The sequence below is a fragment of the Micrasema longulum genome, unplaced genomic scaffold (genome assembly GCF_059751315.1).
Source record: "Micrasema longulum isolate JH-2025_06_02 unplaced genomic scaffold, ASM5975131v1 h1tg001033l, whole genome shotgun sequence".
Classification (NCBI taxonomy): Eukaryota; Metazoa; Arthropoda; class Insecta; order Trichoptera; family Brachycentridae; genus Micrasema; species Micrasema longulum.
In genome coordinates this window covers 154,234-171,106 of record NW_028278221.1, presented here as the reverse complement: position 1 = coordinate 171,106, position 16,873 = coordinate 154,234, and the positions used below count along the sequence as shown (strand labels likewise).

The window sequence follows — 16,873 nt, the reverse complement described above, 5'->3', positions numbered from 1 at the left end:
GGTAGTGCGATAAAGTAACAATAAGAATTTTAAGTACTAAAGGGCCGTTTACACGTGGACAATACAATAGATATGACAATACTGTCATATGTCTCATCTCAGCCCCGTGAACAGCCTCTACCGCGCAGGATAGAACGCCGACTCCATAGAATTAAGAATAGTCCAGAAGGAGCGTAGAATCATATTCGAATACATCGGACTGTCTCCGATAATTCCCCCACTATGCCTCACTTTCGCCGCGCGCATTCGTGATGCCACCGCGTAATGTTGCGCGATGGGAAAAAATATAATTATAGCACAAATGTAAGGTAAAAAAAAAAATCTGTTAAATTCTCTAAAATTTTATTGTGCACGCAGAAATATTGATTGACTTAACAGAGGTCATTTAATAAGAGTAATTGAATTAATGAACTTTGAACTTAAAATATAAAACAAATTTTATTTTACATAAAACGGATATTTTTATATCATGTTAAATAATATTTGATGTTTTAAAGATAATTTCGTTCAAATGTCCCCCACGGCGTTGTTTAATCCGAGGTCTAATTTTCATTAGTTCGTTAATTAGATGAGGAATGTAGGGTAAAAAAATTGACTACCCTGGCAACACTAACGAAATTTCCATTTTGTTTCTTCGACAATCTGACACATGGAAAAAAATTCAATTTTTAAGTAATGCATTTGCTACTTAAACATTCGTTTGTTAATTACACATAAAATGGGATACCATCCCGTTTCTTTAAGATCCTAGCAGTATTTCTACACTTTAAAACGACACAACACGGCATAGTTGAATTCAAATCAGGAGTTGCGTACTGAGCGACGTCTACAAAGAAACTAATGGGTCAAAACGTAAACCTACTCATTTATGAGTAGTTTAATCGCCTTCTGTTAGATGTGCGTATGTGGTTTCTGGACTATTCTTAATTCTATGGCTGAGTTATAACGAAAATTCGGTCGCAGTTCACACGTGAGCGCAGCAAAAATGAATACACGACGGCGTTTATTACGAGCTAATTACATTACATTTGTTTATGTAATAATATTTCTTTTTTATTTTTGTTTTTATTTAATTATGCACGTGCTTCCACTTTCCATTATGTCGTATCCCACACTTGGCCCACAAAGTTTGGGAAACGTTATTATAAGATTTTTTTGTAATATGTATGTATTTGTATGAATAAATATAAAGAAAACTACGTTTAAGAATATTTCGTTATAGCTGGCAATTTGAAATAAGATTAGAAGCTTTGAACTCATGACAATAATACAAACGGTTTTTTTTATTCACGACGTACTCATACAGACACGTCTGTATCGAAAACAATTTGCTCAAGACCAATTAAATTTAATCGAATATATTGTAAGGTTTCTCAAACCACTCTGTCCCTCAACGGATTCCCAATACATTTCTTTTCATAGATAGAAGCCATTTAATAAATATTGGTGGGCAGTTTTGTAGCGCGTTCAACGGGGATAACACAGTTTTAAGATCTAAATTTCTTCGCATGGTACAGATGCTAATAACAGTTTATTATTAAAATAATGGATAATTTCCATAACGCAATTGTTGTGAAAATTACCTCAAGGGCGATCTACAGTAAATATCCCAAAACGTCTTGCAACTATAAGTTACATAGCGCTTGGGCGGTTGAATTTTAGTTAGCCAGTTTCCATTTTCCAATGAGGAAGTTCAGCTGACTTAAGAAAAAAAAAAACATTTGTTGATAGACTATTAAACTAAGCTAAAATTTTGCATTTTTGAAAATACTCCGCCTGTGACGTTACAAGTTCTCTACGGTGAGTTCGGCTGATTGGTGAATTCGCTTCCCGTAAACCGAAAATCTGTCAACAATATCATTGGTTGAAAGAACTTGTGACTTCATTCAAAGTAGTTCATTATTGTGTGTTTTTTTATACATTTTCGAGAAACTTCGCCGTAATATTTCATTTTTATTATTATTTTATTTTTGCACCACAACAGGCCGGGAGGCCCAATTACAGTGGTGAATTACATCTCAGAACACCCAGGCTTGAAAAAAATCACATTTTAACTTTTGTGTTCTCACCGGGAATGGAACCCGGAACCTTCCGTGCGTGAGTCAAGCGTCTTGACCACTACACCACGGAGGCCGCCTAAATGTTCTAATATTTATCGCGCGTAAGAAAACATTTTTTACATCCCATTTCCCGCAGCACTGAACTTCCTCATCATGGTAATACGGGAGCAGATAAGAGCTAGGTTACAACACGTCTTGCTGCCAGAGAGCACGGAGGTTGGACTTCTAGACCCTATTAACTGTTAAAAATAAATTAAGGATTATAAGAATGAACACATCGACCCTGATGATGGGACGCAGTGATGCCATCAGAAATAACGCATAAATAAAAACGCCGGAAAAGAGTGTGAATGATTTTGCGCATCTGAACGGCAAGAAAACGTCTAGCAGCGACTGAGCGCATTCTCGCAACGAATCGCAACGAATTCTAACGACTTAAAAATGCTTTTAAAAATAATACAAAATATAAACATTAAGCAAAGAAGTTTGTCATTTTTTATGATACAACGGCACACAATGCAAACGATAAAAAAAATTAAATCAACGAAGAATTGTTTAAACATATGGTTAATAAGGAAAGCGACGATCGTTGACGAATGATAGCTATTGTAGATTATTATATATATATATATATTGTAGATAGTCCCAAAATAAAATTTTCACCAAATGAGCATTAATAAAAATTTAAGAAAAAAAATATATATAATATAATAAAATATAATATGAGAAGATTCGGCCTCGTGGTGTAGTGGTCAGCGCGTTTGCCTACCATGTATGAGGTCTCGGGTTCGATTCCCGACATGGTTGACATGAAATATTAATTTAAAAATGTGTTTTTGCACTAGAATATTTTATAGTCCCTGGACTGGCACCAGAAGCGTGAGACTGATCATCTTACCTTACTGTATCAAAAATTAACAAGATACGCTGCGATTGGTTTACCAATGCAGTGCCCTATGCACTATTAGGTGCGGAAAGGGAACGACGATGACATTTTTTTTTTTTTTTCATACATCACTACGCAATCTCATTTAAGAACCAATGAAAACAATGTACATTACATTTTAAAAAAAATAATTAAATCTCTGTCCGGTACCCTACCCGGCATTGAGCCTTTTTTTCTCCTCATTGGTGGTAATATTCTATAGTTTATCTTCGGTTTCACATGTATCGCATTGTTGGTTAAATTTTTTATCATTTTATATTTGATTAAACCCCTATTTTTTTAAAAATTACATTATATTTACGATCATTGAATCAAATTCAATAATAAACACCTCTTTCCCGCTTCAACTCCCAAGTCTACTATATACCATTGTGTCTTTCTACTTTCCTTTATAATAATTTTCTATGTATAAATATGTCCTTAAAAATGCCCATTACGTATACATAAATAAATATAAAAATATTTGTTCCTTTACCGTAAGAAAGTATTTTTCTTTATACAAGTGTAAGTAGTTGGTTTTGAGTGATATCATAATTGCCTTATTCTAAATGAACATTGGATATTATTAATTCAATTTACGCGTCCTTGCTGGGAAAAGAACCCGGAATTTGTGGGCGAAGTATTGAAACAAGGGGGACGCCAATTGTTTGTGAGGTATCTGATTGTGGGGGTTTTGCGAATCCACGAACGGGGAGAAAATATTAATAATTTAAATCAATTTGATTTAAAAATATTGTGTTAAAGTTTTCTGACAAAAAGTGAGGAAATCCTACGATTTGCCATTTTAAAACGCTGTTTATTAAAAATAGAGCAATCAAAAACATTAAGTATTTCTGATAAAAAATATACTATTAAGTTTTATATAACTAAAATATAATTACTTTTCGACCGGCAGATGCCTATTGAAATTTACAATAAATTAAGGTACATTTGTACTCTTATAAACACAAGTTTAGTATTTAAGTAAAATTTATTCTAATGATGATTTATCCATTCATTTTACATTTTTATTAAAATAATATTTTTACATAGAAAAACGTGTGCTAGAGGAAACATTAATGCGATTATTTTAGGAGTGCATAAAAATGTTTTCAAAACGTATACCTACCCTTTAAACATTGTTCTTGAACTACCTAAAACCTACGAGTATGATTTATTTGCCGATTTGAGCCCAAATCGAAATCACCTGAATCTAATCCGTTTTGTCTGTCTTTTATTATTATTTTGTATAAAAAATAGATGAGAAAAATATTTTTAAAAATCGGTAAAAACACCAATAAGAATTGCAGGCCTTTTACTTTTGAAAAAAAATCAACAGATTTGAAGAAACTTCGAACAAGGGTAGAATGTACATTTTGAAGTGTTTAAAGTGGCCATTTGAACCAGTTAACGAAAGATGCCTAGACTTCTATATTATTATTCTTAAAATATCTATCAATTTTGATAAAACTCCCTGGGGGGTAAAATCCGGCACTTGTCTACAAATATTTAGAAATCTCAATTTATTATTATTTTAAATGTAAATAAATTATAAATAAACAAAAAAGAGAATAAAGACTGCTACAAAGATTAATTATTTAACAATTTTTGTTGGCTGATTCTCCGAATACCTCTAGCTCCGAGTAGCTCTAATTAAATCACGTTATTAACAATAATTTGTGGAGCCGATAACCTTTGTTGACCAAAGTTTGCATCGTTCCACATAATTTGATCAGTCTAATAGAATATATGGAGTCATATTATTTATCTGTGCTTTATTTCAGTAATAACTAATAGTGTAATAATAATCCAGTTTGAGTTATTTAAATCAAACACATTTAAAATTATTTTAATTAAATTAGAATTATTTTAATTAAATTAGAATTATTTTAATTAAATTACAAATTTAAAAGCTTCAATTAAATTAACTTAACAATAGAATCACCATGTAAAGCGCCCTTGAGGTATTTTATTACGAAAATGGCGCTATATAAGTTATCCATAATTAATTAATTAGAAAAATAATGAATTTCTAAATTGTTTCATATCTCGACATAAATAAATAAATTATTCGCGGAGGAAATATGGAAGTTAAGTCCATTTATTGGCATCCATTTACTGATACCCGAGGATCATTTCACAGGTATCGTCCGAAACCACACGACGAAATTCTTTTGTATTAAAAAAAAAATTAGCGATAACCCTCAGGTGAAAATCCGGCAAAAGAAAATCGAGTGGCCGATATGAATATATGTTTTTTGCTAAAAACATACTGCAGAAATGAAATATTTACAAACAAAATATTGTTCATAACAAAAAAAAACATAATTCCATAAAAAATAAGTTTTAATTAAACTAATTTTTAATATTTTGAAACGAATATTGAAGGCAACATTTAATCTAGAACATTTTTTTCTTTTAAAATAGAAAAATGTTTTTTAAAAATTATAATAAATTCTTTATCCATTTTTAATATAATTTTTATAACTTTAACTTATATTATTTAAAACGAAAAATACCACAAAACTTGTGATTTAAAATCATTGTAATTTTTTTTGAAAACCTAAATTAAAGTTTTTTCTTTAATAACTTTTTGCTCAATTTGTTATTTTTTTAAATTATTAGAATTTTTTTTACTTGAACGTTTTGTTTTTATATGAGTGCCAATGCACCTAAGTTTAGTCTAAATTTCAAGAGGTACAATCTGCCAGTCGAAAGGTGATTATATTTGAGTTTTATTTATTTATTTACTTTATAAAATATTTTCTATATATAAGTAATTTAAGAGTCCTCCTCACGAGGGAAACCTGTTCTGGGGAGGAGTGTAGCGTTAATCAGAAACAAATAAATAAAAAAAGCTTTATATCAATAGGGAAATATCACATACTAAGAATACCGATAAACATATAAGAAATGGATTTAGAATAATTAATTGTATTTTCGCAAACAAAATGGATATTGTGGAGAAATGTTTTCACACATATATTTAAAAAAATAAATAAAAATAACTTGCTAGAAAAGGGCGGCATGTTTGGCCTTGGTAGTTGTGACCACAATATTCGTGACAATGCTCTAAACAAATTTAAATAGTCAGGAACAAATAAACATGAATCGTGACGTATTAGGGGCGTGGCCAATGGAATTACCGTTTTTGCGGGAATTAAAAATTTAAAAAATATTTTTTTACTGGACAGTATTTCTTCAGACCTTTATTGCTTTAAAAGCGTAAAAAAACCTGATATTTCCCTATTGCTTATTAACGTTTTTGTTAATGGCGCTATTTTGAAAGAACGGCGTTTTACAATGGCAAAATGGTATGATTTCCGTAATTTTTACGTGAATCAGCCTTAGCCCTAATCGCGGTTAGAAAAATACATGATAAAAGATGACATTTAGTTTTCACATACGTATTTAGAGCCTGTATTAAAAAGGTCCATAATATTTGCACTGATGCATTGAATTATCTATTGGGAATGCTGTTGTAATTCGATAAAAAATGTTATTATGTCTAAACAGACAACACGCAAGAGCATATTTTCCAATAAGTGATTAAACCTTGGCTAAGTTCAGAGTTATCAATGTGAGTGACGTAACCGGCGAGCCCCCGCGCACGGTTTTATTAGGTTAAAGTGGCTTGACGTCATACTGTTTTGTTACTGTGAAAAAACATTTTTTAAAATTAAAACGTTCAAATTAGATGAATTTCTCGGTGGAAATACATTGTTATTTTTAGTCTCTCTTTTAAATGTGTCATTTAAATTATATTTAATATTTTTTTATTTCTATTTACCATTTCACACTTTCTAAATAACTGTTGGTATCAGTTTAATTTTAAATGCTGTATTTTATTTATAACGTACATTTACTTAAAAACTGTATGTGTATTTAATAGTTTATTAACCTAATATATAAAAGGCACTAAGTTCCGTTTATTTGAATAAAACAAAAATAAATCACACATTTTTTAATGATGCATTTAGTTTGATAGACCGGTAACTTTATTCAAAGCTCTCGCGACATTGTCAAACTGGAATGATTAAAAAAAAAGTTTAAACCGTAATTATATAGGATGAGAAATTTAAGTTTATTATATAAATAAAACACGAGTGATACTTTAATCCACAAATTTGGAATATCCAGTGACCGGTTTCATCGCTTTCGCGACATCTTCGAGACTGGTATCTTTATTAAAGAGTTAAATGTATTTATACAAAACAGAGGTAAGGATAGATAATTCAAAGTTTTATGTAAGTAAATTAAATAAAGTTATTTTTATCTTAAGGATCATTATAAAAAAAAATTCTTTGGGTTAACTAATGAGTTGATATAATACTATTTTAATGAGTTTTAAAACTCATTAAAATAGCATTAAATCAACTCATTTGATATAATGCTATTTTAACGAGTTTACTCAAGTAAAGATACCAGTCTCGAAGATGTCGCGAAAGCGATGAAACCGGTCACTGGATATTCCAAATTTTTGGATTAAAGAATCACTCGTGTTTTATTTATATAATAAATTACTTCCATCGAGAATTTTCGCTTAAAAACTTAAATGTTTTTTATATATTTAAGTATATGAAGGGGGTTGTAAACGTATTTAAATGCGTTTTTCTGGATGTATTTTTAGGAAAGAATTATTGTAGTACCTTTTGAATATTTTGATGTATGAGTTTGGTCAAATATATTATTATAAGAAGAAATATATAATGAGATGAAATTTTAGTGTGCCATTGGGGTGGATAACAGTGAAGTTAAAAAAAAGTTTAAAGGAATGCATTGAGTTTAGTTGGAAAAACACACATTTTTAACGGGATATAATTAATAGGAATACACATTAATGAACTGATCATTTACGTTATTATTATATTTTTTTATCTATTTACTAGAAATCTAGTTTTGTATATATATATTTTACGATTATGTAGAATTGAATAAAGTAACATAATAATTATTTTTCGGGATTCAAAGTGTTCGGTGATTATAGTTTTAAAGAATCTTCTGGACCGTCATATATTATATCACTAAATTGTTTATAAAGTTTTATAATTTTAAATTATGATAATTTTAAAAATATATTCTTATATTATAGGAATCTGTTATTCCTGTTAATGTTATAATCATCGCCTGCCTCGTAATACACATTCGATAACCATACGCGAGGTCAGGTTTTGATTTTCGAAGATCCGAGTGTTTCAATATTTATTTATTTTTACAGAAAATGGCACTAGTTTTTAGCACTGAAAGGTTCTTTGTATATAAGACTCTAAATTATAACAAAAATAACTCAAATTCAAGGGATTTACCTAAATCTTGTTAAAATAATCTATTTTCTGGTATTATATTCGCACCTGTGTCAGTGCCATCTGTTGACAGTTTTGCAAAGCCTTTTCAATTTTATTTTGAATCCACAAAAAAGTATGTTATCATGCATTCATCTAATATTCATAATATTATGACTTGTTGGTACAAATTGCAAACTGTAATATAATTTTTACAAACATATTTTAAAATAATATTATGTATTATTATTCTGTGAAAACATAAAAAAATAATGGTTAGAAGTAAAAAAAATAATAGTTATAAGTAAAAAAATATAATGCAAATAATAAAAGGCTACATTAAAAAAAATAGCTTTGTTCAATAAACATATAAAAGACAAATACTAATTTTAAAAAAATAAAGAATCGGGTTGATATTTGGCACAGTAAAATTGGTTACGTTTCAGTTTTTTTAAACACTGTTTTTCGGTAGGAAAAACTTTTAATTATATTTGCCTATTCATATAGTTCTGTAGATACAATAAAATGTTTCAGAGTTTTGTCATAGCTGAGTGGGAAATTGGCAAAATCGAGGGCTGTCTTCTTGAGTGTAGCCTCTAGAGCCTTTTTTGTTGCCAAGGCTTCCCCAGTGTCCAGTTATCCAGCCGATGTACACGTTCTGGTGTCTACATCGTAAGCTTCTGGATTCTGAATTTAAGTCCGATATTGCATGGGCAACAGATTCGCAGTCTGTCAAGATCGTTATTTGTTTCCACCTGTTCGGAGGTTTCATTAAAAAATAGATCAGACGTTCTCTGATTGCAAAAAAATCCGCCTGAAACACAGCAGAAATGGTCGCATTTAATTTTTTTCCATCGGAAACTCTCTCATGCCATCGAAAAGTGCAAACGCTGCACCTAATTTGTCGTTTAAGACTACCATCAATGAACATCCTTAACTCCTTCTGCAATGCACAAGGCAGAATCTGGTCATCTTAGCCGTGATCTATCCAGTAGCATTCCGCTGGATGAGAAATAGTCTCCAGCTCCCTGGTAAAGTCTGTCCAGCAGCAAGTCCTGCAAAGTGAGGCTTTTCTTTCCCACTTATGCTTCTGCAAGCTCCCTGATCCTCAGGTCGGATGGCATGAATCCACTCAAATCCTGAGCTGACACCAGAGAGATTGTTCTATATCCCTTGCATGATCTCTTAACTATTTGTCTTCAAAGTGTTCGGACTAGTTAAGGCAGCGATCTATAGTGAGACCCAAAACCTTATAGTGATCCACATACTGGATGAACATTGCGTTAGTTTTGTTTTCGTTGAAATGGAATTTGGTTTTGAGCCCGATGTAATAATCTTCAGCACCTTTTCCGTGTCATCTTCTGAAGTTCTGTCACTGCTGTAAAGATAAGGTCGACCGTGAATGTCTTCAGTTTAAAACTCGGTCCGCAGGAGGATCCCAGAACACATCCTTTGGTCGTGACTTTCTCAAAATATGATTTTACTTTGTCGATGATAGACCTTCACCAGCATGAACAAGTTCCGAGGGCACTTCTTACTGCTCAGTTGGAAGATTAAGAATGGCCACCAAGCATTATCAAATGCTCCCCTTATGTTGAACAAAATTGCTACGATTATCTTCTTGTATTGCAGTGCTGTCCTTATTTGACTGTGCGTTCATCTTTTTAGTACTATACCAAATACTGAAATGAGTCTGATCAGTCTGTATGACTTCATGTCTTGAAGGTCATCCTTTCCCGGTTTGAGAATGACAATGACCCGCGCTGATTTCCATTGAGTTGGAAAGCGGCTCACTCTGAGACATGCATTATACATACTCAGTAGCATTGACCTATCCACGTTATAGAAATGAAGGCAGATGTTTGCGGAGAAGTGATCTTCACCGGGCGCCTTTTCTGGATTAATATTATATACTCAATCTCCTTCATCATAAATATCAGGTTGTTTCCGGTAAAAGGTATAATTTTCGATATCAGACTGATGACTATCACATATTCTTGATAGTAAGGCGTAGTCTACTGCACTGTTTGCAGTAGTGGGCTTATGGACAGAAGCCGCCGACGTTGAGGCTTGCGACTGAAGTTGGAATAGATAATCCGTCACTATAATCCGTGTCCGATTAATTAAATTCAGTCGAATTAGAGACATTTAGCTTTGCTGTGTTTTTTTTATAGGGTGATACTGTTGTTTTTTTCTTAGCATTTTCCTTTTCAAATTATTGGTGATTTTTTTTGCTGTAACAGTATCTATAGTTCCAATAACTATTTTCCTAGTAGTTCTTTGGTCAATTAAGAATGGTTGTTCTCTGATAGGTACTTTTTTAGCTTATGAACAAACGCACTTAGTGATATCCTTACACTTACAGGCTGAAATATCGAACATTAATTTATCGGTACGGTGAAACTGATTTTAATTTGTTTTCTGGAATTTTAGGGTTCGATGATATTTTTTGAACATAACTTTCTTTTGTTTACGTTGAACAGTAGGAACTGAAGCTTTTGACCATATTTTCTCAATTTTCGGCATGACAATGTTCTCTATTTCCTTGTAGGTAGGTTCTTTCTTAGTTCCATTGGTACGTTTTATCAGGTTTCGGTTCCATTCATAAAACTTCATGACACCCTTGTATGTCGGTAACACATTATCTTTAATATCACTTTAATCACTTTAATCACTGAACAATTGACACATACACTTTGTACGAATACGATCCATGGTGAAAAATAACACTTACAAGCCCAACATAATTTCCCACCTTATTAGCCGGAGCTACACTGGAAGCGCGTAGATTGTCAATAATTGGCCAGGATGGTGTGCGCGCGCAATTGCTCAGAAGTTTCTCGATTACATCCAATTCAACCCTCCTACTTTTCACATGCTCAGTATTGCCAAAACTCATGACGCATGCGCATGTATGCATAAGTAAGGATGATTGGCTGGAACCCAAACTTAAATATATCTCAAAATCTAACAAAAAAATTAAACTTTAATGTAGATCCCGAGGCAATTAGTGTCTTTAGAATGCAGTAATTTTTATGTCATTTGGCACCTTTTAAGAATTATGCTTCTCAAATAAGACAAAAAAAATAAAACAGCCTCGCTTAATTATAGTCAGTCTCATGGTGCAATAATAAGCGCGTTTGCCTACCAACATGGTCGACATGAAATATGTAATTAGAAAGACGTTTTACACTAAAACATTCCAAAGTCCCTGGACTGACAAGTGAAGCGTAAAACTGATCATCTTACCTTAATGTAAAAAAAAATGATCAAGATTCGCTGCGATTGGTGTACCAATGTAGTATCCTATGCACCATTAGATGCGGAAAGGGAATTATGATGAAATATTTGAGTAGGGTTCATTTACAAAGAGAATATTTGTTTACATGTATAAATATTAAGCTTTATACTTTGTTTTATTTCTTATGAGTATTTTTTTATGATAGGGGAGAAGTGTTTACAAGAGTAACAGCACCTGAATACATTTTAATTAAACACAAAATAGTACAATTGGCCCTTCGTGTTTAATAAACACAAACTTGTGCACTTTGGAAATGATAGAGCAAATGACTATGTATGCGTGGACTCAACTCAAAATAATTTACCTATACTTAACCTATCTACTAACTATGCATACCGTATAGTAGAGATACAGAAAATACAAATGATACAAAAGATACAAAGATCCGAATGACACAAAGATCCATTTAGTTCGGCGCTTTTTTTGTTTGCGAACTAACTGACCGAGATGAAAGAAACATATCAATGTTTTGGACCTTGTCAGTATGACTGGGTCGTTTGCCAACTACACATGTCTACTGTCTTCGCTTTTACAATAACGTTTTTGTAAGATCATTTAGCTTCGAGATACTCGGAAAGTGTCTTCATCTCTCTTCGGAGCGTTACAGAGTTCTGAACCCTGCGCCAGTTAGTCGCTTCATTTTGAGTTTGTCAAGTTCAGCGTTCCACCATGATGGACAGGGCTTCCTTTTAAAGGGTTTCCTGGTTGGTACACTTGCCTTGCACAATTCGCTTATAATTTCAATCAATGAATTGATTTTCCTCTACAAGTCAAGCGAGTTACTTACTTCAGAAAAGGAATTTTGCATCAAATTGTAATCCTTGATTATACTTTTGTTCCTTTTGAAAATTTCTCCCAGTTAGCCTTTTTGGTACTTTTTTTTTATTTATTCACACAAATGCATATATTACAAAAAAATAATAACATATCCCTAACTCTATGAGGCCAAAAGCCCTATAAGTGGCCGTTTTGGTTTCCGTGGGGTTTCATGTTCTATCTGAAATTTCAAAATAAATGGGATTGTATTCGCTCAGATGGTTGTCATTCGATTCAACTCTCTGTTGACCGTGTCTAACAGATTTGAAGAGCAGAATGTCATGTCAATAACGCTCTTCATGTGGTGATGACCATGATGGGTCTCAACTACGATCACTACTCTCACTATGACTAACTGGTTTCCCCTTTTACAGCATACAAATTGCTGCCGCACGACCTAGCTCCAAGTCAGTGGAAAGCTCAGCCGACAAAATAGGCAATACCGCTGTAGAAACAGTTCTATAGGCCCCGAGAACACTAGCAGAGGTTATCTTTGACAACTCAAAATAGACGAGCGTGTGTATTATTATAAACATGGTGTAAAAAAAACATGTAATATTTGCATAGAAAAGATTTTTTTTTAATGTTCAAAAATAGCATTTTTTTGTATTTTTTTTAAACTTAGAGGCATTTAAGCGAAGCAGACATTATTATTATTTTTTAAATGGTGTTCTTTTTTTCCCCTAAAATGCAACTTTAAGAACCATTATGTTTCTGAATTTGAATGTTGAAAAAATGAAACAACCTAATGAACAAGCTGCGTGCGTATGTGCAGTTACGAATACTAACACGTTATTCACATTAGTAACAAAACAAAATAAACTTTAGGAATGTCAAGCTTCAAAGGAAATAAAGTCGATCGAAATCGATAATTATTTATTGATGAATGATTTTATTACTGTGGTGTTTTTACATGGCGACGTTATAAAATAACAAACTGTAAATAAACTATATTTTCTGGGTGTCATGAGACTTCTGAAAGATAATTATTTAATGTAAATAAAGAAAGACAATTCTTAGATATCACATTGACATTGGTCATAAAAACAATAAATTACGTACTGAAATATATCATTGATAGAAATGTTTAGAGGACTGATTGAATAGAAAGACAAATATGTATGAAAATAAATCTTTTATGTATTAATACGGCAAAATATAACAAGGATCAAATGGCTGAAAGCTAACGAATGACGAAGGAGTGAAAGGGAGATGGATGGAATACTTTATGGAAGTATACGAAAGTACTGAAAGTGTCTTTGGGTAACACTTTGGTTGTGCAGGGGAATATACGAGTGTTGATACTACATGTGAGATAAGCATGGTAGAAATAAAGAGTGCGCTGTGGAATATCTGAAGAGTGGTGGCCAGATCGTGGGCACATGGCTGCACAGACTTTTTAATCTCTGCTTAAAGGAAGGACATACGCCTTTGGATTGGAGGAGGGCAGTTGTCATGCCTTTATATAAGGGAAAGGAATCTCGTGCGGAATGTGGAAACTATAGGGCAATCAGTCTTCTGACAGTAAACTGTATGGGAAAATTATGATCGAGAGAGTAAGAAAGGTGACGAAAGATAAAGTGTGGGGCGTGCAAGGAGGCTTTATGAGTGAACGTGGATGCACGGAGGATAATTTTTTTGCGCTGCGAATGCTAACGGAGAAGTTTTTGGCAAAAAGTCAGAAACTATTCTGCGCATTTGTTGATTTGCAAAAAGCGTGAGATAAAGTAGATAGAATGAAGTTGTAGGGGGAGTTGAAAAATTATGGAGTAAACAATAAACTTATACGTGCAGTATCATCTCTCTATGAGGAGAGTTCAGCGTGTGTAAAAGTCAATGGGGGATTCACATCTTGGTTTGCGATCTCAAAATAGGGATGAGTAATGTCACCATGGTTGTTTAATCTATACATGGATAAATGTATGTAAGAGATAGAATGTATGGGTATTGGAGCAAAAATTTATAATTTTTCAGTAAGCACCTTGTTGTATGCTGATGATGCCGTTCTGTTAGCAAGCAGCAACGAGGATTCGCAAAAAATTGTCTCTAGAATGTATGATGCATACCTGGAGAGTGAATTAGCGATGAACGAAAGTAAGTCAAAAGTGATGGAATTTGAAAGGGGATGTGAGGTTACTGACTGCATAATAAGTATAAAACAACGAATTTCTTGAACAAGAAGAAGAATTTGTGAATCTGGGAAGCATGTTTTCAAGAGATGGAAGAGTAGAAAAAGACGTTGAAAGTAGAGTGAACGTGGGCAACAAAATGAACGGCGCACTAAGCACAGTAATTGCTAATCAAAATATGTCAATCGAAGCTAAACTGGCAGTGCACAACAGAGTTTTGGTCCGAACACTTATGTATGGAAGTGAAACATGGAACTGGCAGAGGAAGAATGAAAGCCGAGTGAACACTTATAAATGATATTTTTTACTTTAAAATCTCTGGAAAAATAGCATGTTTTCTAAATTGTTTAAATTTGACATGAATGAAATTCATTTTACAATAATGTGACAGATAACAGAATGAGGGTTTAGCGCTTTACCATGTTGACCCAGGTATAAGTATGGAATAAGTAACTATGGTCGCTATACTAGCTCTATACCGAGTATAACTTTATGCGAGGTTCATAAGCAAGAATTTTTACTATATTATCCTTATTTTACCACTATGCCAAGGCCTAATTTTATACTGCTAAAAGGCCCTACATGTCTTACATCAATATTTTTATTATGGGCAGTGTTTGTAGCGCCATTTCCGTAATATATCCTTCAAGGGCGCTTTACAGATTGATTCATAAATATTTTTTATTTATTTTGTATTATAGATAACTTATCTTATAGGCGGTAGCTGACTGTTACCTTCTAGTCAAATTAATATATAAACTCGTAACTCTCTTCGGCTATCTCCAGAGAGCAGTAAAACAGTATTATTCGCATAAGCGATAATGGTACACCCCGTCAGCAAAGGCAGACTAAGGAAATCATCATACAAAACATTCAAGAAAGTGGGATCCGAGAAATCGGAAATGGCATTTCAGATTAGTAATAATACAAAGGAAACAACTTACTGTTGAATGACGCCAGAAGTTAATGAGGCCATGAATGTCGGTACTGGGAGCCAGCAGCAGATAGTCACGCCATTCATCATAACTGATATTCAGACTACCGTCCTGGTCCATCCTGAAACAAATAACAGATTTTTAATAAACAATTCAATCAAATATTTATATGCCTTTCTTTCCCTTCCAAATTCCTTTACCTGACCAAACTTCCCTATAATCAATTTACAGTCGTTTTAAATATTTTTTACTGTGTTTTTAAATACACTGTGTTTATCTTGGTGGCTAAGCTTAAATGGTTATATGCGAAACATGTCGCCAGACTATAAGGTCAAATATGGACTAAAAGGGTGGTCGAGTGGAGACCTCGCGAAGTCAAAAGAAGTAGAGAGAGACCGCTACACGATAGTCAGATGATGTTAAGAGACTGCTGGTGATTGGATGCTAGAAGCGCAAGACGGGAATATGTGGAGGAATATCGGGGAAGGCTATGTCCAGCAGTAGACAGTTCATTTATATTTGTACAAGCGCTATATGTTCACAATAACAGATTTAAAATGGGTACATAGATATTGTAAAAGAAGTTGAATAAATAAACAAATATGTTCCATAAATGGGATTGTAAGAGGTTTATGGATCACTAAAATGACAGAGCATATAAGAAATGAGTCAGTTCTTATTATGTTACACAGTGACAGGGAGCTTCGTAAACAGAAAGATGAATAAATATATTTTTAATCTTTAAACAAACATTCATCGACCTCGTGGTGTAATGGTCAGCGGGTTAGCCTGCCATGCAAGAGGTCTTGGGTTCGATTCCCGACATGGTTGATGTGAAATATTTATTTAAAAGGGTGTTTTCACACTAGAATATTTCATAGTCCCTGGACTGGTACTTGAAGCGTAAGACTGATCATCTTACCTTCACGTAAAAGTGATCAGGATAAGCTGCGATTAGTGTACCAATGCAGTGCCCTATGCACCATTAGGTACAGAAAGGGAATGATGATAAAACAAACATAATAAAATACGAATTTTCAAGCATAGGCAAAATGAAGAATGATAGACAATATTTTTTGTTAATTAAAAAAAAAGTTACTTCATTAATAAATAATTGCAAGTTAAATGATTGAAGAAAATATGCCAAGGTAAAGTATAACTATGTGGGAGCAGACGCTGACAGTTATACCTGCAATTAAATAGAACTAACCACAGTTAGAACACACCTGCATTTGTTACCACAATGATAATACTATATTTTTCCGGCATTTAGGATTGTACTAGATGCTGTGTTCTCACATATAAATACACATTTTTATTTCCTGATTACAATCCAGATATTTGGCTATCTGGATGACTGGAATTCCAATAAACGGAGTTCAACGGTGTTATTATTATGTAAAAATGCGGAGAATATATGACGTC

General features: G+C 33.0%; 1 protein-coding gene across 1 annotated transcript in view; it reads right to left on the bottom strand.

Moving 5' to 3' along the window:
* SCaMC (Short Calcium-binding Mitochondrial Carrier) overlaps window positions 1–16,873 on the bottom strand; it is a 52,869-nt gene that overhangs the window by 25,939 nt on the left and 10,057 nt on the right. Inside the window, exon 4 of the mRNA XM_088232891.1 lies at window positions 15,458–15,569. Coding sequence (XP_088089017.1) covers window positions 15,458–15,569 — 112 coding nt within the window. The remainder of the gene's footprint in view (window positions 1–15,457; window positions 15,570–16,873) is intronic.